Raw genomic sequence first — 20655 nt, forward strand, 5'->3', positions numbered from 1 at the left:
TCCTGGCCCAGCTGGGGCTCCCACGGGAGGGAGAGGCCGGGCAGAAGACCCGGGCCACCATGGCCTCGGCCCTGAGCCCACCCCGGCTCCCCAGGCCCAAGCCCAAGGGTGCCCTGCCCTCACACTACCATGAGAGCTTTCTGGAGAAGAAGGGACCTCGCGACCAGGTAAGGCGGGGTGGGGACCCTGGCTCTGCTGGGCGGCCGGGCAGGTATGGCGCCTCTCTGAGCCTCGATTTCTCTACCAGGCCAAGGGGGGGTGGGGTGGGTAATGGATAGGGCGGGGCGTGTGCTGGGGGCTGCGAAGGGTCTGTCCATCAGTCTGTCTGTCTCTGTCTCTCTCTGTGTCTCCGACTCTAATTTGATCTCTTTCTCTTTCTCTTTCTCTGTGTCTCTCCCAGCCTGTCTCCATCTGTCTCTCTCCTGATCTCAGTCTTTCTCTCTGAAGACTGTCTCTCGGTTTCTCTCTGTGTCTCTCGGATACAAACAAAATCAGGGACTTCCTCCAGGAGGTGGGGAGCCTCCCTTCTCCCCCACCCCTGATTGAACTCCATGAACCTCTCAGCTGCAGGAGTCAAGGTCGGGAAAGGTGGCATGTGGGGACAGTGAGAGCTGATGGGGCCACACTGGGCAGGACCAGATACTGGTCACGGGACCTGTGTGTGTGTGTGTGTGTGCACCCGTTCCTCAGAATAAAGTCCCAGCCCCTCAGTTTCCCCAAGGCCCCATCTCTCCCTCCTCGCTCCCCATACCTCTCTCCTCCTATAACCTAAATAAACCCCCCACTGCGTTTCCTGCCCACCTCCCTGCCTTGGCTATGGCTGTTCCCTCTTCCTTTCCCGCTGCCTCCATGCGCCCAATCCTCCCCAGCCTGGAAAGCTTCCAGAGGCAGTAGGTCACAGTGGTTAAGAAAGACCACGAGACCCAGGTTCACATCCCTGCTCCACACTTTCCTGGCTCCCGGGCCTTCTATAAGTGATTTTCCATCATTGTGCCTCAGTCTCCCCTATGATAAAATGGGTAGAAGAGGGCGGTAGGCACGGTCACGGGACAGGGGGAGCTCTCAGCAGGCGGAGGAGCTGACTCAGGGCGAGCACTGGCCCTTTACGTAGATTAACTCACCTGATTCTCCCAACGGCATCTGAGGTAGGTACCATTATTATCGCCATTTTATAGTTGGGGAAACCGAGGCCTAGAGAGCTTAAATACTTGTGCAATGGCACATCGCTGGTGCGTGACGAAGCAAGGCTGACCATACCGAGTTTCATCACTTATTGCTCTATTTGCACTGCCTGGCACATCGTCGGCCCTCAGTAAATGTTAGTTAAATGTGTGTATGTATCTATGGATGGACAGATGGGTGGGTGGATGGATGGGCGGGTGGGTGGGGGGGCGGGAGGATGGATAGATGAATGGATGGGTGGGTGGATAGAGAAGTGGATGGATGGATGGATGGATGGATGGGTACGTGGTAGATAAGTGGATAGATGGATGGATGGATGGGCAGGTGGGTGGATGGATAGATAGATGAATGGATGGGTGGGTGGAAAGATAAGTGGGTGGATGGATGGATGGATGGATGGATGGATGGATGGATGGATGGGTGGATGGATAGATGGATAGATGAATGGATGGGTGGGTGGATAGATAAGTGGATGGATGGATGGATGGATGGATGGGTATGTGGTAGATAAGTGGATGGATGGATGGATAGATGAATGGATGGGTGGGTGGATAGATAAGTGGATGGATGGATGGATGGATGGATGGGTGGGTGGATGGATAGATGAATGGATGGGTGGGTGGATAGATAAGTGGATGGATGGATGGATGGATGGATGGATGGATGGATGGATGGATGGATGGATATGTGGTAGATAAGTGGATGGATGGATGGATGGATGGGTGGGTGGGTGGATGAGTACATGGTAGATAAGTGGATGGATGGATGGGCAGGTGGGTGGATGGATAGATGGATGAATGGATGGATGGATTGATGGATTGATGAATGGATGGTACTGTCCATATAAACACTATCCTCATTATCTTTATGGACTAATTAAAGTGCCTCCTCCTTCAGGAAGTCTTCCCATATTTCTCAGTTGGAGGGCCTCTTTCCTCCTCTGCGATCTCATGGCCCAGGGTCTGTCCCTCCTTGAGGGGGTCCTGGCTTCTCTTCCCTGGAGGATTTTAGTATCTGTGCTTTCTCTATCCTTCTGGACCATGATCCATTTAGAAACAGAAGCCCTGTCCCGCTTATTATTTTGCACACAACAGAGCTGGGTGCAGAGCAGGTGCTCGGGGAATACTTGGTGAAAAACAAACAAAACCCTAGAATCTCGCAGTCTGAGCTGTCTCAGCCCCTGAGATCTCTAGAGAGTTAGGACACTTGGAATTCAGAATCCTGGGGAGAAATCCTGAATCTGCAGACCTTCTAGAGTCCAGAACCTTGTGAAATTCTGAGACTGTGGACTCAGCACCTGGCCGGGGGCCTGGCACCCAGGAGATGCCAATAAATATTAATGGAGTGGATAAGGGGACAGGGGACAGGGGGATGTATGTATGTGTGGATGTGTGGATGGGTGGAACACCAGAAAGCCAGTCAGCTTAACTCACTCCTAGAGCTCCCGCCTCCATAGACTGGGGGGCTGCTCCGGGTGTCCCATCCTGTCAAGTTTCCCTTTCGCCCTTTCTTGGGGAATAACAGATCCCCAGAAGCCAGACCATGTATGGGGAGGGCCTCCTTGAGAATGCAACATTTGTTCGAAGACCCAGAGCAGGAGATGGGAGAAACTATGTGACGATCTAGGGGAAGAGTGTCCAGGCAGAGAAAACAGCCAGTGCAAAGGTCCTGAGGCAGAGCGGGTGTGATGGAGGTGCCCAGCTTTGCCACCTCACCTCTTTCTCTTTCTCCACCTCTGGTCCCCAGCATTACAGGAAGTTCTGGGCAGGCCTCCGGGGTCTCACCCTCTATTTCTACAACAGCAATCGGGACTCCCAGGTAAGGATGGGAATGAGGGCTCAAGAGCTGGGCCACCCTTGGCCTCAGGGACCAAGCAGAGGGTGTGGGGGCCCGAGGGGCCACAGGCCTGGTGCTCAGATCCCCGCTTCTGTGCCCCCAGCACGTGGAGAAGCTAGACCTGGGAGCCTTCGTGAAGATCACAGATGAGGCTCCCCAGGGGAGCGCCCGAGATCCCGGCACCCACTTTAGCTTGGTCCTCCGCAACCAGGAGATCAAGTTCAAGGTAGAAACCTTGGTGGGGCTGGTGGGAGACCCTCCTTCCCTGCCATGCCCACTATTAACACACACTAGCACAGAGTCAGAATCTACCACTGGGCTGGTGACACTGGGCAAGTCACTTAACCTCTCTGGGCCTCAGTTTCCTCAACTGCAAAATGGGACAATATGTCTGAAGTGCCCAGGACAAGATCTAATCCACAGGGATCATCATTGCTATCATTCAGTCTTTCAGCTAACATTATTGAGCACCTACTGTGTGACAGACACTCTTCTAGTTGCACAGCAGTGAACAAGACAATTAAAAATCCATGCCCTTGTAGAGTTTACAGTCTAGTGGTGGAGGCACACAATAAACAATATAAATATGTAAAATCTAGGGAGTGTCAGATGGTGGTAGATGCCGGAGAGACAAGCACTAGGGAAAGGATAAAGGGGGGTCAGGGTTGCAATGTTAAATGATGTGATCAGGAAAGGCTTTACTGAGGACCTGAAGGAGGTGAGGGAGCCAGCAGTGTAGATATATCTGTGAAACAGCTCTTCAGCAGAGGGCACAGCACATGCAAATGTCCTGGGGCAGGATTGTGCCTGGCGTGTTGGAGGAACAGCAAGGAAGCCTGTGAGGCTGGAGCAGAGTGAGTGAGGGGGAGAGAGGAGGAGGGTAGGGTAGGGAGGGGACGGGGGCAGATCCTGCAGGGCCTTGTGGTCCACAGAGAAGACTTGGGCTTCTATCCTGAGGGAGGTGGGAGCCCTGGGAGGGTTTAGAGCATAGGAGATACAAGATCTGATTTATGTTTTTTAAAATGATGTAATAACATTCAAGAATAATAATATCTCATATTACTAAAGACTTATATTCAGACATCACCCTAAATGAACCTGTCCTAATTCATTTAATCTTTAAAACAGCCCTTGGAAATAGGGACTATTATTCCTCACTCCCATTTCACAGATGAATAGACTGAGGCTCCTCGACATAGACTGTTTTCTTCTATCCCTCCCTAGGTGGAGAGCCTGGAGTCCAGGGAGATGTGGAAAGGCTTCATCCTCACGGTGGTGGAGGTAGGCGTGGTCTCCCTCCGCCTCTCTCCCACTCCCCACCAGGCCTCCTCAGAAATCCTCTTTTTTCTTTCCATCCTTCATTCCCAAAACAAGCCTCTTAAGTATAGCACATGGGTCTCAAACTGGCCGCCTACAAGCCAAATGTAGCCCATAAACATCCTTCGTTTTGCCAACAAAGTGCTAAAAATTTTAAAGTTAGCTGCCATCATTTAAAAACCAGGAGTTTTAGTCAACATTCCTGATTTCTATTTTTATCCATTTGTTCCCTGCCTGGCCCTGGCGGTCTGTGAGTCTGAGACCCTACATTCTAGCATCTGCCCTGTCCTCCTCCCCATCACCGAAGTCTCTCTCTGCATCCTCTCCAAAGCCTCTTTGCCCCTGAGGTGTAGGGCAGCTCTGGAGCCCTGAGACCTGGGCTCGAATCCTGGCTCCGTCCCCAGTCTGGTCTCAGTTTGCCCCCCTGTGACTTGGACACAGCCGCCCGTTCCCTGACGGCCGGGCGCGGTCGCTGTGCCCCGATCGCCCCTCAGCTCCGTGTCCCGTCCAGTCTGACCCTGCTGCCCGGACACCTGTACATGATGGCCGAGGCCCTGGCCAAAGAGGAGGCGCGCCGCGCGGTCGAGATGCCCTCGTGAGTGCCCCGCCTGGCCCAGGGGCTCCAGGATGGGGGCGGGGTGGAGGGCGTGGGGCAGAGGGTGGGCAATGGGCGGGGTCTCCCGGCGCTGGGTCTTGAGCGGAGTACAGGGCTGCATCCGGGCTGGGGCGGGGGTTGCGTCCCCTACTGGGAGCCCTACTGGGTGTTTGGGACCGGGTCTGGGTTCCTGGGGGGCGGGGCAAGTTTTCCAGGGACGGGTTTAGGTGCCTGGGAGGCGGATCTGGGTCTCCGGGGCCCGGGATTTGTGCCTGGGGACAGGACTGAGTCTCCAGAGGCGAGGTCTGGGCCCGGGGGACGAGTCAGGGTCCCCAGGGGCAGTTATGTGGGGAGGATGTGGCTTGGTGTCCGGGGGCGTGGCTATGTACGGGAGGGCGTGGCTGGGTGTCCGGGGGCTTGGTGATGGGCAGGAGGGCGTGGCTGAGTGCCCGGGGGCGGGGCTACGTATTGGGCGTGGCTGGCTGTCCGGAGGCGGAGTCTGGTCCCGTGGGGCGAGGCAGAGTTTTGTGCCGGAGGATGTGGCTGGTCGTTCGGGGGCGTGGCTATGTGCGGGAGGGCGTGGCTGTTCAGAGGCGGGGCTGGGTTTCTGGGGGCAGGGCTATGTACGGGAGGGCGTGGCTGGCCTTGCGGGGGCGGGATTACGTACGGGGTCGTGGCTGGGTGCCCGGGGTGGAGGTGCCTGGGGGCGGGGCCTGTCCTGAGTGAGGGGCGCGGCCCGCCCCAGGTGCTTCCTGAAGGTGAACCGGCTGGAGGCGCAGCTGCTCCTGGAGCGCTACCCCGAGTGCGGGAACCTGCTGCTGCGGCCCAGCGGAGACGGCGGGGGCGGAGTGTCCGTCACCACGCGCCAGATGCTCAACGGGTGCGCATGCGCGGTTCCGGAAGCCCGGTGGGGGGGTGGTGAAGGAGGGTCGGGAGCGGGGCGTGGTCAGAGATAGGGGCGGGGTTAGGGGCGGGGCCAGACCTAAGGTGGAGTCAGGATCCGGGGGCGGAGCCCGGGCGAGGGGCGGGGTCTTCCTTGGCCTGAGCCCGGCCACCCACTCGCCCACTGCCGGTGCAGGATGCCGGTGGTCCGGCACTACAAAGTGAAGCACCAGGGTCCCAAGTACGTGATCGACGTGGAGGAGCCGGTGAGCGTTGGGCCGGGGTCCTGGGAAGCGCCCTGGCGAGTCCGCGCCCCTTCCCCACCAGCTCTGACCGCGACCCCCATCCGCCCCCAGTTCTCCTGCGCCTCGCTCGACGCGGTGGTCGACTATTTCGTGTCCAACACCAAGAAGGCGCTGGTGCCCTTCCTGCTGGACGAGGACTACGAGAAGGTGCTAGGTGGGTGCGGCCTCAGGGAACTCGGGGGGCCCAGCCCGTGCCTCTCCCGCCCCCGCCCCGACGGGGCCACGCCTGGGTCAGCCCCTGGCTGCCGCTGTGCCTCCTCCAGGCCGCCCTCTCTGTTCCAGGCTACGTGGAGGCAGATGAAGAGAACGGCGAGAGTGTGTGGGTGGCGCCCTCGGCCCCCCGCCCAGGTGATGCCCCCTCCCCACGGCCGCCTCTGGGTCAGAGGGGAGAGAGACCTAGGACCCATATGGCGCCTCCTGTGCCCAATCCTGCACCTAGAGTTGCAGGCATCCAGAAATTAGACCGTGCCCTCTAGGGGTGTCCAGGTTGTGGAGCGGGGTGGGGGACAGAGCTGGACACAGACCCTCCGGACCCTGTGAGGTCGAACCTGGGGAGCCTAGAGTTGGGGAGAAGAGGGGGGCGGAGTAGGCAGAGGGCTGCCTGGAGGAGGGGGTGTTTGCTGAAGGTCTCAGAGGATTTCAGTAGGTAGAGATGTGCGATGAGACGATCAGAGGGTGCCCCAGGAGCAAGAACTCCCCAGAAATGGGAAATCGGGGTGGCTGTTAGGAAAGGGGCGAGAGGCGGTCCAATTTATGGAGTGGGAGGAAAAGTCTGGAAAGGTCTGTGGGGTGAGCAGTATGGTCCTCCCCAGGCTGAGCAGATGCTGGGTGCCCCATGTGCACGATGGGCATGTATGTACATGTACATACAGACATGCCACACTCACGAACACGAACTGTGTCCACCTGCATAATAGAAGCTCATGTGTAGACATCTCTGTAGATAGATCTCCACGCACGCATGAACACACGTCACACACTTGTACAGCACACCCTTACCTACCTTAAGCCACAATCACGTGTACACACAAATGCACTTTTTCGCCCACGAGCACCAATTCCGATATTTATAGATACACATGTGCACACACCAATATAAAGTAAGTACCCAAGTGCACGTCTTAGAAGCCATGCAGTGTCGTGCATATACACACATTTAGGCATGTGTGACAAAATCTTTACATGTATTCAGCTTACGCAAATTCACCCAGTGGACGTGTTTATGCTGCACAGGGATGCAAATACACTCATACATGGGCACGTGCACAGACACACACGCCTCTGTGCGGGCCTGCACACGTGCATTCCCGTTTACAGACCCACCCCGAGGTGTCCCTGCAGCACGTGGGCCCCGACAGTGACGGCCGTGTCCCCCCAGGTCCTGCACCCCCTGAGCAGCCGCCTCCTGTGTCCGTCAAGCCGGTGTCCAGCCAGGACGAGCTGCCCCCGCTGCCGAACCAGGACGAGAACTACGTGATCCCCATTGGCGATGCCCCGGCGGCCAACTACGTGAACGAGGACGGTGGGTGGGGCACCAGGGGTGGCTGAGAGATGGGGGCGGCAGGCTAAGGGCCGGATGTGACATGCCACACCTTTGTCTACGCAGTGCTTCCTCCTAGTCGCCCAGTCGTCCTGAAGCCCAAGAGGTTGGCAAAGGTCCAGGGGAAGCCCCCAAAGCCACCCGTTGGGCCCAAGCCAGGTAGGGGTCCCTCCTTCCCGGCCCCTCCCTCATCCAGTGGAGGGCCAGCCTCAACCTTCATCCCCCTTCTCCTTCAGAGCCCAAAGGCCTCGACGGTGGCCTGGCCAGGAAGCTAGCAGGCTCAGCGCAGGCTCTCTTCCCCACAACCGGTAAGGGGTCTAGGGGATCGATGTAGGGTGGGCTTCACAGGCGTGCGACCCATGCGGTCACACAGGACCCCACACTGCGGAGGGCCCCGCGCTCGGTTTAATGCCCTACTGTCTCTGTCTTGAAGTTCCCCCTACATTTTCATTTTGCGCTGGGCCCCAGATTCTGCAGCCGGTCCTCAGTGGATGTGGGGGGACAGCACAGACTGGGGATCCCTCTGGCACAGCTGAAGCCGCAGGTCCCCGCCCCCCAGGGTTGGGAGATGTGACAGCAGAGCTGGAAGAGAAGTTGCGGAGGCGGCGGGCGCTGGAACTCGCGGCTGGACGTGCGGGGGAGCAGCGGGCCCACCTCGGAGCACAGCACGTCAGTCCGCCGGATCCCTCCTCCCAGAATTAAAAGATTGAGTGACTCCACGGCCTCTGTGTTTGGCTTGGCTTGGGGGGGCAGTGAGGGGTCCATCGGATGTCTGCCCACAGCTGCCCCCGTTTACTCCCAGGATCCCCAGCTCAGCAGAACTGCTGTCTGGCTCTGCAAGAAAAGCCCGTTTCACAGCTGGGAGAGTTGAGGTCCAGAGGGGGCCGGGACACACAGAGCAGCACGGCCTGGCCAGTGTTAGACCTTTATTAGGAGGCGAGGTAGGAGGAGGGCCCGCCCCGCTGCTCCCCGTTCGTGACCCCCATCAGGACTTAAGGCTCCAAGCAGCAAGTGAGGGGAGGGTCCCCAGCTGGCTGCCCCCAAGATCAGCCCGGCTGGTGGGCGGCCCGGCGGCCTAGGTGAGGCTGGTGTTGGAGCTGCTGGTGGCACTGCCCCGCTTCTGCAGGCAGCGCACGGAGCTGGGGACCTGCAGGCCTGTCGTCACCTGGAAGCTGCCACACCACACCTGGGGGACGGTGAGGGCCAGGCAGGCTGAGACGCGAGGCCCGGCATCCCGCGCCACCCGCTCCCGTCCCGGGCGGGGGCGGGGTCTCACCGTGAAAGCAGGCAGCAGGGGCTGCGTGAACTTAGCCTTGAAGGTGTGCAGGAGCTGTTTGGTCCGAGCGTTGTAGAAGGACACGAGGCCTGGGGTGGATGGCAGGGCGACAGGGGGACCGGTAAGGGGGTTTGCGGCGGAGAGACGGGGCGGGTGGGGGGCTGGCGACGCCAGCGGGGGCTCGGGGTCACCTTGGTGGAAGTCGCAGTGCACGCCCAGGCAGTCGGGCACGGGGGCGTCCAACACCTTCACCTTGTTGGCGTGCTTGGCCGTGAAGCTGACCTGCAGCCAATTGTTGACGTGCAGACACCAGGACGCCGCCGTCTTGCCCAGCTGCTCGAAGCGGCCCAGGCTGCGGTAGGCCACCCCCACGCCGAACGCCTTGCTGTCCGGCTCGTAGCGCACCTCCCAGTAATGCTCCCCGCCGTCGATCAGCGTGTCCCCTGTGGGGCGGGGCAGGCAGCGGGCACGGGTCCCACGTGCCCACCCAGGGACTCCCCAGACCACGGCTATTCCCTCCAGATACTCCTCGGTCCCCAGCTATTCCCCAGGCTTCATCAACTCCTTCTAGAGACTAAGTCCAGATACTCTCCAAGCCTCAGCTAGTCCTTCCAGATTCTCTACGGGCCCAAGCTACTCCTTTCAGATACTTCAAGGCCTTCGAAACTTCCTCCAGTTCCTCCCCACCTTCAGATACTCCTCGGTCCTCAGTTCCTCCCAGAGACTAGATAATCCCGAAACCCTTGCTCCTGGCAGACTGCTGCTCGAGTCCTGCTGGAGTCCGGATACTCCTCAGAACTCTGCGACTCCTCCCAGTCGCTTTCTGAATGTCGATTCTCCCCGGCACCCCAGCTCCCGGTGGAGGCCAGTTCTTGCAGGCCTCAGCTCTTCCTGGGGTTCAGATGCCCGCCAGATCTCAGCTAATCCCTGAGTCCACATCCTCCCCAGGCCCCAGATCCAGATTCTTGCCAGCTCAGCTGCTCCCTGATCCAGCCATTCCTGAACTTCAGCTTCTCCGCACTCTCCTGCCCCACCCAGATCGCAGCTCATCTCCATCTAATATCTCAGCTCCTCCCCAAGACATAGGGAGGAGAGGAGATATCAACAGTGTTTGGTTCTTTTCATACACTGGGTCTCTCATGTCAGAACGTGCCTGTGCCCTTCCTCATCTGGAAAACTCCTCTTCAACCGTCAAAACCCAATTCAGAGTCTCCTCTCCTTTCCCTAACCCGTGTGTACATTTCTTCTCCAGGCCTGCTTCTCCCTGACCTCAGCTACTCCCCCCACCACAACTAGCCTAGGCTCTCCCAGGGTGAGATATTTCCCTGGCAAATCTCAGCCACTCTGCAGACCCCTCCGCACCTTCCCCTGCTCCTCCCCAAACCCCAGCTCTCGCCAGTCCCAGATGCTTTCCAGAAAATCCGGATCCTCCATAGAACCTTAACTGCTCCTCAGGCCTTAGTTGATCCCCAGTTTATCCCACGTACCCTAAGCTACTTCCCCGCACCCCTGCCTTGCTTCACCTTCTCCACACACCCAGCTGCTCCACAGGCGATGGTTCTTTCCAGCTACTCCCCAAGTCCCAGCTACTCCACAGACCCCAGGCAATCCCCCTGACCAGCCGCTCCCCAGTCCAGAGCATCCATATGCTCTGCCTCCCCCCAGTAATCCCTCCTCCCTCAATCTTCCCATTTCCCCAGCACCACATGTTATTGGGACCACTCCCAGAGAAGCTTTGTGGATGGCTGCCTCAGTTTCCCCAGGCGAAGGAGCTCTGTCCCACCCCCCACCACCAGGGCCCTGCTCAGAGTTCCCCTCTCTCCTCCCATCTTCCCCCCTCCTTACCCAGCACCGTGTAGGACTCAGCTGTGAAGCGATCCCGTCCCCCACGACCTGAGGGCATCCTCTTGGGAGATGAAGTACCTCTGTGGGTGGCAGGGAGGGGGGAGATTCCTTTCAGCCCTCACCTCCCCTGTAGGGGGGCTTCCTTGGTCCACCTCAGCCACCAAAGACTTGTCATCAGTCCCCAACAGTAGTTGGTTCTTTTCATACACTGGATCTGTCATGTCAGAAGATGCCTGTGCCCTTCCGCATCTGGAAAACTCCTATTCAACCATCAAAACCCAATTCAAAGTCTCCTCTCCTTTCATTCACTCGTTCATGGCTCCCCCCAGCTCCATGTCCCTTCCTCCACCCCAGCCTTGACCACACCAGGCTCTGTGTGACGGGGCAGCCTACCTGGCTGGCGAGTTGACGGGAGACGCTGTCCGCCCCTTCCCATCTTTCTCACGAGCCTTGATATCCTGCACCTTCCCGCCCATGGCGTCCCACTCCACGGAGAGATCCTCCACCCGCAGGTTCTGGTGGGATGTGGATGCATCCAGGCGGAACATGAAGGCTGGGGCCGGGCAGACATGGGAGTCACAGAGATGGGGAAACCCAGAGAGACACGGAGAGAGACCGAGAGAGACAGACAGTGACCAAGACAGACCAAGACAGAGACAGAGAACAGAAAGAGACAGAGACTAAGAGAGAGCAAGAGACCGACAGACGAAGGCTCAGAGACAGACAGACAGAGAGACGACAGGCAGAAAGACGCCGAGAGACAAGATGGGGAAGAGTGGAGGGGGCAGAACATGGAGCCTCAGGAGTGAAGGCCGAGGGCTCGTTGCCTAAAAGTCTCCCAGGTCTGGAGCCATTTTCAAACCACTTGTGCTGCCCTGTGCTTACGCTAGGGATTAACCCCAGGAAAGGGGCTGGGCTACAGCATGACAGAGTTAAGCTAGGTTGCAGAAGAACTTCCTATCAGGGCATGCAAAGGTGTCGCTGTGGGAGGCTGTGGAATCTGTTTTCACTACTGATATCCCATCCTCAACTCTACAGGGCACTTATTGATTTTTTGGAAGAGAGAGAGAAGTGTGTGAGTGTGTGTGTGTGTGTGTGTGTGTGTGTAAAACCCATCCAGCTATGATGGGGTCAACTGCAAAAGCAAAGGGCAAAAGCAGGTTTATACCAGATACTCAGGCTGAGGGATCTACTGTGGACTGAGCTCTGAGCTTCCTGGCAGCCAGGGCAAAAAGGGTCACAGAACCCTGATTAGAATTACACACCAATCCCTGGGGCCCTGGGAGTGAGGGGCTATGGAGTCACAGCCCAGGTAGGGGTGGGAGCCAGTCACCTGGTGTTTCCAGGGTCACCGGCTCGGAGAATTCGCCTGCAACTGCCTTATTACAGGCCTTCACACGGAAATTCATGTATTTCATGTCAAACTTGAGACCTAGAAGGCAACAGAGGGATCTCAACATTGTGTACACTCTGAGCACTAGGTTAGAGGCCCCCATGTCCCACAGTAATCCCACCACCCCTCATTCTAAGGACCACCTTGCAAATCACATCTTACCCCTAAGAAACCATCCTTGCCCTCATTCACCTGTGGGGCTATGGATAACTTAACTCCACCTCCAAACCAACTGGCCAATCAGGATCCTTTATGACTCAGTCACAGTGATTGGTTCAGGGATAGGCACGTGACCCAAACTGGCCAATCAGAATCTGCCCTGGGACTTTGGCTGGTATTATAACGAGCAGAATCTCTTCCTCTGGGCTGACCAGCCAGGAGGAAGCTCCTTCTGGGAAAATTTGCCAGTGCGTTTGGCAAACCTACTTGAGAATGCAGCCCCCAGAGCCAACAAGGACAGGAACCGAGGTGACAGAGTCATTTGCTGGAACCCCTGGATCTAGCCATGCCTGGTTCCCTCCTACTAGAATATATATCCTACCCTCCCTTTCTGCCCTTTTTTTCTTATTAATTTTTTATCATCTTAAAAAGTAAAAAGCAGCTATCTAGCTGTCTTCCCCCTCAAGCTACACCTCTTTGGAGAGCTGTCCACATCCCCTCTCTGTTGCCCCATTCCCTCTCTGTCCTCTGGCCTTGAAGTCCCCACCTTGCACCTCCTGGCTGCCCACTCCTTCCCTTCTGGAACATTCTCTTTCCTCGGGGCGCCCATGGTACTGCCCTCTCCTTGCCTCCCCCTCTGGTTGCTCCCCCTTGGTCTTCCTTGAAGGCTCCTCCCTCCGACACCCTTCAATGTTGGGGTGGCTCAGTCCAGGACCCCCACTCATCTCACTCTGCTCACTGACCCCTATCACCCTTCAGGCACCATCCGTGCATCCACGGCACCCACAACCCCACCTCTACGCAGACCACATGTCTGGCTGCCTCCTGAGTGTTCCCTGCAGGATGCCCATCCTCTGGGCATCCCCAACAGCACTCGGTAACCCCCGCTCTAAAACCTCCCATGGCTCCCCTTGCCCTCAGGGTAAAGTTCCCACTCATCCTCTCATCTCTGCCTACAGATGCTCTTCTCTCTGCAAACGTAATTAATTCCAGACACAAGCCTTGGCGCTCTGGCCTCTGAGCTCTTGATCAAGCTGTTCCTCTGCCTGGAAGGCTGTTCCCTGCACCCCTTCTCTTTCGGGCCTCAACCTGGCTGCCACCTCTTCCAGGTGCCCATCCAAACTGCCTCACCCTTCTTTGGATCCACTTCTCTGCGAGTCCAGCGGTTTGCTCCACAGCGCCACCTACTGCCCCAGAGCTAAGACTACCACCCAGAATGCTAGGAACCCATCTGAACATCGACGGTCTGGACTCACTCACTGCGTGCCTCAGTTTCCTATTCTGCAAACCGGCCGTCATATTCCCCACACTGAGCAGGGTTCACACCAGGATGAGATGAGTGGAGGAACGGAAGTCATAAACACTTAACCAAAACCCTCCCGTCTTTCCAAGCAATCGAGATAGGAGGTGGATTGCAAATAACCACACAGGTTATTTACATAGGTAAGTGTATGCATTCAAGCCTGTGATAGAGCAGAGCTACACCTTGAGTGTGGGGGTGGTTACATGATTTACACACGGGATAAAATTGTGAATGGGATTACACACACACAGTGTAGAACTGGCCCAAGTCAATGTCCTGGATTTGATAATGAACCATAGTTATGTAAGCTGCCACTATTGGAGAAAGCTGGGCTTATCCATACAATGGAATATGACTCAGCCGTGAAAAGGAAGGAGATTCTGACACCTGCTCCAACATGGATGGACCCCAAGGACTTGATGCTCAGTGACATGACACAGAAGGACAAATACTGTGTGATCCACTCACAGGAGGTCCCTAGAGGAGTCACATCCACAGAGACAGAAGGTAGATGGTGGGACCAGGGGCTGGGGGAGGGGATGTGAAGTCAGTGTGTCATGGGGACAGAGTCTCAGTTTGGGGAGATGAGAACATTCTGGAGATGGATGGTGGTGATGGCTGCACAGCATTATGAATGTATTTAACACCACTGAGCTGTCCACCTAAAAATGGTTACGATGGTCAATTTTATGTTACGTGTATTTCACCATAATAAAGAAAGATTGGGAAAAAATGGGGTGTGTCTATTTTGATTCCCACGCAAAGGATGAACCAATAGCTTCTCAGGCCCTCTTGCTGGCTGGTGGCTTTTCTTTCCCGCAATTAGCATGCTCATTATTAACCATGTATGCTAATTACAGATAAGGAAGCAACTGATTACAGCCCAAGAGCTATGTGATAGTTATCTTGTCAGCAAGGCTCTCCCGCCCCCTGAGGGTTTCCCCTGGCTCAGGCCGGCTTTTTAAATTCATTAGGGATCCCCCGATTTTTCCCTCCTTCAGACCCTCCCCTACCAGCTGAGTGGATTCCCCCGGGGGCTTTCTGCTTTCTTATGACTGTCAAGGAAATCCCAAATACTTGGAGGGTGGCCCGGGAAAGCCAGCTCCACGAAGGAGAGGACTTCTCTGCTTTGCTCACTCAAAGACAGGACCTCCTATGCTGTCATCAATATCGTTTTCAGTATGATTACTTTTCGCTACGCCTCATCAGCCTGCCAGGCTGCTCTCACACCCCTGAGCTTTGGGGTCATCCACACGCCCCCAGGTGGCCGGTGGGGACACGGGAGCCTGGAGGGGTGAGCTGCACTGACCGGTGAGGGTGTACTCCGTCTGCCGGATGCCCTCGATGACCATCCAGGGCTGCTCCTCCTTGAGGCGGGGCGGGCCCTCGAAGTTGGTCCGCCGGTACTCCAGCACGTAGTGGTCAATCTTGCTGTCCTCATCCGGCATGCGCCACACCAGGGTCACGCAGTTGTCTGCCACCAGGGACTCGGCCAGGTCGATCACGGGGGTGCTGGGCACTGCCCAGGAAAGTGGGGAGAGTGGGATCAGGGTCCTGCGTCTGCAGAGGTGAGGGCCTCGCTGCGGTCCCTCCCACATGATACACCGCCTTGTGGGCGGGGCCCCTCCGGGTTCTGGGACCTGGAGGTGGAGCCTCCCAGGGTTCCACCAAGGGGTGGGTGAGGGGGAGGAGCTTTCTCGGGGTTCAACCAACAAGGGCTGGGCCTTCTCAGGATTCCACCATTTAGAGGTAGAACATTTCTAGAATTCTCTACTGATTGAGAGCATGGCCTTCATGGGACTCCATCCCTGGTGGGTGGGGCCTTTGGGTCTCTGTAACAAGGGGTGTGGCTTCCTTGTGGCTCCACCCACAATGGGTGTGGCTTGTCAAAGACTCCATCCACACGCGGGCGGGGCATTCTTGTGGCCCCACCCCCCAAGGGCGGGGCATTATCAGCTCTCCACCCATGGGGGGCGGGGCTTCATAGTGGCTCTACCCTAGGGGCGGGGCATCCTCAGCCGTCCACCCCCAGGTGTGGGGCATTCTCAGGTCTCCACCCCAAGGGGGTGTGGCTTTATAGTAGCTCCACCCCCTCAGGGGCGGGGCACTACCGAGTCTCCACCCCCAGGGGTGGGGCCTCCTGGGGTTTCTACACCTGGCTGTCAGCCTTACTCCAGGTCTTGTCTCAGGACTGCCCAGACTCCCCCCACCCTTTTCCTGACACCCTGGCCCTCCAGCGAGTCCCTCTCACCAGGCAGGAACTTGAGTGCCTGCAGCATCCGCCGCTCCTGCGCAAAGTCCACCATGAGGTGACTCATGTTGTCACTCACCTTGGCTTTCAGTGACAGCCGGAAGGCGGGGGCCATTGTCACACTGCAGGGAAGGAGGTGGTGGCAGCCCGCTGGCAGGCCTCTCAGGGGGGCCCAGGCTGGGTCCTCCAAGGTGTGTGGTGGGGACCCCTCCCCCTTATTCTGGGCCAAGGGACCCTCACCTGGGTGTCCCCACCTCCACACCAGGGGCGGGGCACTGGGGTGGAGGCCAGGTCCCTGCATCTTACCCATCTTTGATTTGCTTGGCAGCCTAGAAAGAGGGACAGAAAAAAATTCAGAGCTGTCTCAACTGAGCCAGAAAGCCACTACACAGACAGGGAGACTGAGGTGAGGCCCAGCGTGGCAGCTGTTTCCTGGAGTCTCCCAGCACTGGGGCGGAAACTCCGATGTTTTTTAACTGTGCCCTGAAGATAGGCGGGCACAGGCCCCCACCCCACCCACCTCCTGCCCAGTGCCCAGCACACACGGTTGGCCGATTTAGCAAATAAAAATACAGGCGTGCGTTGCTTAAAGACGGGGACCCGTTCTGAGAAATGCATCGTTAGGCGATTTTGTCATTGTGCAAACATCCTAGAGCATATTTACATGCTAGATAGTACAGCCTACAACACACCTAGACAGTACGGTACTCATCTTATGGGACCACCGTCGTCTATGCAGTCCATCATTGACTGACACGTCGTTATGCCGTGCAGGACTGCACAGGAAGCCCAGTTAAATTTGCATTTCAGGTAAACAACGAAAGATTTTTTTAGTATAAATGTGTCCCATCCAATCTTTGGGACACACTCACACTAAACATTTGCATGGGGTATATTTATACTAAAAAATTATTTGTCGTTAAATTTGAATTTCAGATCAACAATGAATAATTTTTTTTAGCAAAAGTATAGCCCATACAATTTTGGGGATATACTTATACTGACTAGTGCATGGGGTATACTTATATTCAAACGTTACTCGTGGCTGATATGAAATGTAAGTTTAACCTGGCATCCTGTGTTTTAGCCGGCGGCCGAGGCACCCACCTGGTGGAAGTCCCTGCTGTCGGCGGCCTGCAGGGTCTGGTTGGCTGTCTCCAGAAGCTCCTCGGAGCTCTCCAGGGCCCGCGTGCAGGCAGCCAGCTGGTTCTGCGGGTGGCAGGGCACTGAGGGAGGGGACACCTCACCCCACTGCCTCAAACCTTCCCGGGGCTCCCTCCCACCTTTGGGATGCAGGGGACCATGCCCTTCTAGAACTCCAGGTTGGGGAGGGAGCCTGGAGCGAGGCGGCACCTGGCTCATGGCAGTGCCTCAGAATCACCTGGGGACCCCTTCCTTAAAAACCCACATGCCCGGGCCACACCTGAGCCCCCAGGCTGCAGATTCCCCTGGGATGGGAATCTGGGATGTTTGGAAGTTGCCCAGGAGGTTTCAATACAGCCCGTGTGACCCCAGCTTGGAGTCTGAGACCCCATGGGAGCCATGGGAGGTGTCTGAGCAGGAGTGATGCCGTCAGATCTGGGGGACAGGTGGGAAGGGCTGAGAAATTGGAGATGCTAGGTGAGGACGGGAGGGGAGGAACAGCCAGATGTGGGGCGGGGCCGTGACAGTGGAGAGGAGGAGGTGGATGCAAGAGGGGATTAAGAGAGAGGACAGGTGGGTGGGGAATTGACATGCCATGGCCAGGGAGGGGGGCAGGGGACAGGCCAGGGAAGAGGAGGCCAAAACGGCGGGGTGTCTGGCTCTGGACGCTGGAGACATTCGGGGGCATCTCCAAAAAAGGGACGTAGGAGGAGGCACAGGTCTGGAGGAAGATGCTGAGGCCAGCGGGGCTCTGTTAGTGTGAGGGGTGCCGTGGGGGACGGCGTCTGGGCGGGGGTCTGGGCGAGTCCCCCCACATGCACACCTGCAGCTCGTAGGTGCGGCTGGCGCGGTCCTGCTTTATCTTCATGAGCATGCCCTCCTTCAGCTCGTCCAGGACGGAGAAGAGAGACTGGAACTCCACCTCCAGGTCCTCCTGCACCTTGGCCGAATTGGTCTTGGAGAGACGTTGTGGGGTCGGAACGGCCAGGATTGGCCAAGGCTGGTGCTCAGATGGGGAAACTGAGGCCCGGACATGGCAGGCAGGCCCAGAGTCCCGCAGGCATCAGCAGCAACAGGCCAGCTCCTATGGCTACCGCTCGCTCCCTCCCTTCCATCCACCTGCGCAAGACTTCCCCACCTCCCTCCCTTCCTCCTGGGGGGGTGCCTTCCTCACCTCCACGTTCAGCAACATTTGCTTGAGGGAGTAGATGAAACTCTGAATCTCCTCATTCTTCACAGCCAGCGTGGTGATGATCTTCCGCAGAGCCTCCTGTCCCCATGGGAACCACACACACGCACCCACGGCCGGTAAGCCCCTTAGCCTGGCACGGCTCCCCCACCTGGGGCTCCCCATCCTGCCCTCCAGGGATCCAGGGAGAAGATGTGGGGGACACCGTGCCAATGAGCTTGGGCATCCGCCACGAGGCAGGCCCTGGGCGAAGCTCTGGCCCCACGTCCCCTCACCTAGCAGGTGGGCACCACGAGCATCCCCATTACACAGGGGAGGAAACTGAGGCTTTTAGAAAGGGACAGACCCTGGGCCTGAGCACAAAGCCTTCAACCAGGTACCTAGATGCTGAGGGTGGGGCACGATCCGGGTGAGGGGCTAGCTTGGGGAAATGATGCCTGCAGAGAATGGGCTAACCTGGGGAAGGGGATAGCCTGGGAAGAGGGATTAGCAAGGAGAAAGGATGAACCTCAGGAAAAGGGGAGCCAAAGAGCCCAGGTAAGTGGGAGGGGGAAGGGAGGTCTGGGGAAGGGGACGCTGGGAGGGAAGGAGGCGGCGTGGGAGGATCCTGCTGGGGCCTGTAGCTCTGACCCAGGCCTTGGACAGGTCCCTTTTCTTGGGGCGCAGGATCCGTGGGGTCACCTGTGCTGAGCTGGCGGGGCGTCCTCCGGGGCGGGGCAGGGGCCGGGACACCTGGGCCGTAGTCCGGGTGGGAGGCGTGGGGGATGGGGTCAGGGCTGGGTCCGGGATACCGGGAGGGGGTGGGGGGCATGGAGGGGACGCGCCTGGAGCCAGGCCAAGGGGATGAGGGGTCTGGGCGAGGGTGGGGGGCTGCGTCCCGAATGGGGGGCTGCGTCCGGGCGGGGTCGCGGCGGGGGTGGGGCCTCGGCTGCGGAGCAGCTGGGTCGGGTGGGGGGTTGGGGAGGGCGCTGCGGCATCACCTGGGCCCCTCCCTGTCCGCCCCCGCCGCGCGCCCGGCCCCCATCCTACCCTCTGGTCCTCCATGGCTGCAGCCCAGCTCGTCCCCGGCCCGGCCCGCGGGCCCCGCTCGCCCTGCTAGTCCCCAAGCTGCCTTTGCCGCGGCCGGGAGCCAATGGCCCGCCGAGCCCTCGCCGCCGCCGCCGCCGCGCCCCCCGTCAGCGCTCCATCACTGGCCGCAGCGCGCAGGCGCGCCCCCCACGGCACGCTGGGAAATGTAGTCCCGCGCTGGGGTCTCCGAGAGCTGGGACCCCCTGAGCCTGGGGCCCACCCGGCGACATTAGTAATGATGCCTGAGCCGGAGAGAGCTTGGAGCTGCAAGGGAGGGTGCCTCAGTTCGACCTCCGGCCCTGCCATGTGACCTCAAGCCCATCCCTAGTCCTCCTGGTGCCTCTGTCTCCCCGATTATTCACCCACGCTGGTGCTCAAAGTAGAATTCTATCTCCCGCGCCCCCGACTTCTGGACCCTGACTGCTCACACGCCTTGCATTTACCGAAAATCCAAGGCCTTTGCCCAAGCAGATGTACAGCCTCCAACGCCTTCTTTCCTTCCCCACGTCACCACTGAACTCCTACACATCCCACAAAGCCCCAGGCCCTAACATCTCCTCCCGAAGTCTCCCTGCCAGCCCAGAATTCGCAGGGCTAGAAATGTGTGTGTCTGGCTATGTCTTCCCTCTCAGCTTGGGGCTGAATCTATCCGGATCCCCAGCATTGCCCCTTGGCAGAGGGTGGGGAAGGACTGAGCAGGGAGAGGCTGGGAAGCTGTGCGTGTCTGCTGGGGAGGTGTGGGCAGAGAGCCACCGCGGGAGCGTCCCTGTGGTCGATCAGAACAATTCTGCGAAGGACACAGGCCTTCCTCTCTCTGGGTGAGAAAGGAGGTCACGCTGTGGTTGGGGGTGAGACATGGAGTCCTAGAGGTCTGCCCCCTCCTCCGAGGGCGTACTGCCGGCCCCCGAGGTGACGGGTGAAGGGCTGGGAGAAAGTCCAGAGCCTATGAGCCCCCTCAGCTGGGCTGCCAAACTTCTCCCAAGGCCCTGGGGGCGGGGGAGCCCCCATACCTGTCCTGGGACCCGAAGCCAGCAGGAGACGTCTATTCCTCTGAACCTCAAAGGAAGATATTTTGAGGCAACATAATTGAAGGCGGGATTCCGCTGTTCAATCCACTGCTCAGGCCCCTGTGCCGCCCCCCCGCCCACGCCTGTGTCACCTGGCCTTCCAAAGTGTCCCCCCAGCCCAGCTGTGTTTATGTAGAGTCTTCCAGAAAGATTTTCCACTCACTGGGACCCATTATCCCCTTTCACATACTGATACTGCCTTTCAGATAAACAATAACAACTTTGGGGAAACTGAGGCACGAGGCAGCAGGAAGTGGAGCCCCGAGCAGCATCGGCCACCGGACGTCTGCCGTCTGGCCGGGGT

General features: G+C 58.1%; 2 protein-coding genes across 7 annotated transcripts; one reads left to right on the plus strand and one right to left on the minus strand.

Moving 5' to 3' along the window:
* Positions 1–8401, plus strand: STAP2 (signal transducing adaptor family member 2). Of its 4 annotated transcripts, none has more exons than XM_087425717.1 (13): positions 1–167; positions 2929–3000; positions 3122–3244; positions 4243–4299; positions 4830–4930; positions 5676–5810; positions 6009–6078; positions 6169–6271; positions 6400–6465; positions 7496–7639; positions 7724–7816; positions 7894–7965; positions 8217–8400. In XM_087425717.1, exons 1-13 carry the CDS (start codon positions 60–62, stop codon positions 8357–8359), a joined length of 1287 nt encoding a protein of 428 aa, XP_087281843.1. In that variant the 5' UTR covers positions 1–59; the 3' UTR covers positions 8360–8400. The 4 variants fall into 4 exon arrangements, with proteins under 4 accessions (XP_087281843.1, XP_087281844.1, XP_014651428.2 ...); XM_087425718.1 differs by having other exon boundaries at positions 8126–8369; XM_014795942.2 differs by lacking the exon at positions 6400–6465 and having other exon boundaries at positions 8217–8401.
* Positions 8402–8571: 170 nt separating this feature from the next.
* Positions 8572–19387, minus strand: FSD1 (fibronectin type III and SPRY domain containing 1). Of its 3 annotated transcripts, none has more exons than XM_087425714.1 (13): positions 19246–19387; positions 18202–18297; positions 17851–17982; positions 16992–17093; positions 16191–16213; positions 15885–16006; positions 14943–15152; positions 12112–12210; positions 11172–11331; positions 10779–10858; positions 9216–9376; positions 8934–9022; positions 8572–8843 (listed from the first exon to the last, which is right to left on the minus strand). In XM_087425714.1, the coding sequence occupies exons 1-13, from the start codon at positions 19258–19260 to the stop codon at positions 8819–8821; spliced, it is 1314 nt and encodes a 437-aa protein (XP_087281840.1). In that variant the 5' UTR covers positions 19261–19387; the 3' UTR covers positions 8572–8818. The 3 variants fall into 3 exon arrangements, with proteins under 3 accessions (XP_087281840.1, XP_004441351.1, XP_087281842.1); XM_004441294.3 differs by having other exon boundaries at positions 9125–9376; XM_087425716.1 differs by lacking the exon at positions 9216–9376.
* Between the last annotated feature and the right edge of the window lie 1268 nt (positions 19388–20655).

The sequence above is a fragment of the Ceratotherium simum genome, chromosome 39, assembly GCF_057802395.1.
Source record: "Ceratotherium simum simum isolate JZ-2026a chromosome 39, ASM5780239v1, whole genome shotgun sequence".
In the NCBI taxonomy this organism is placed as follows: Eukaryota; Metazoa; Chordata; class Mammalia; order Perissodactyla; family Rhinocerotidae; genus Ceratotherium; species Ceratotherium simum.

Excerpts from the sequence above, each read along its gene's own strand:
- STAP2 (XM_087425717.1), top strand. The coding sequence starts at position 60 with ATGGCCTCGGCCCTGAGCCCACCCCGGCTCCCCAGGCCCAAGCCCAAG. Across the intron at positions 6,079-6,168 it reads TGATCGACGTGGAGGAGCCG|TTCTCCTGCGCCTCGCTCGA; the intron begins GTGAGCGTTGGG and ends ATCCGCCCCCAG. Across the intron at positions 6,272-6,399 it reads GGACTACGAGAAGGTGCTAG|GCTACGTGGAGGCAGATGAA; the intron begins GTGGGTGCGGCC and ends TCTCTGTTCCAG.
- FSD1 (XM_004441294.3), bottom strand. Across the intron at positions 16,007-16,190 it reads GCCAAGCAAATCAAAGATGG|TGTGACAATGGCCCCCGCCT; the intron begins GTAAGATGCAGG and ends CCTTCCCTGCAG. Across the intron at positions 11,332-12,111 it reads GGTGACCCTGGAAACACCAG|CCTTCATGTTCCGCCTGGAT; the intron begins GTGACTGGCTCC and ends GCCCGGCCCCAG.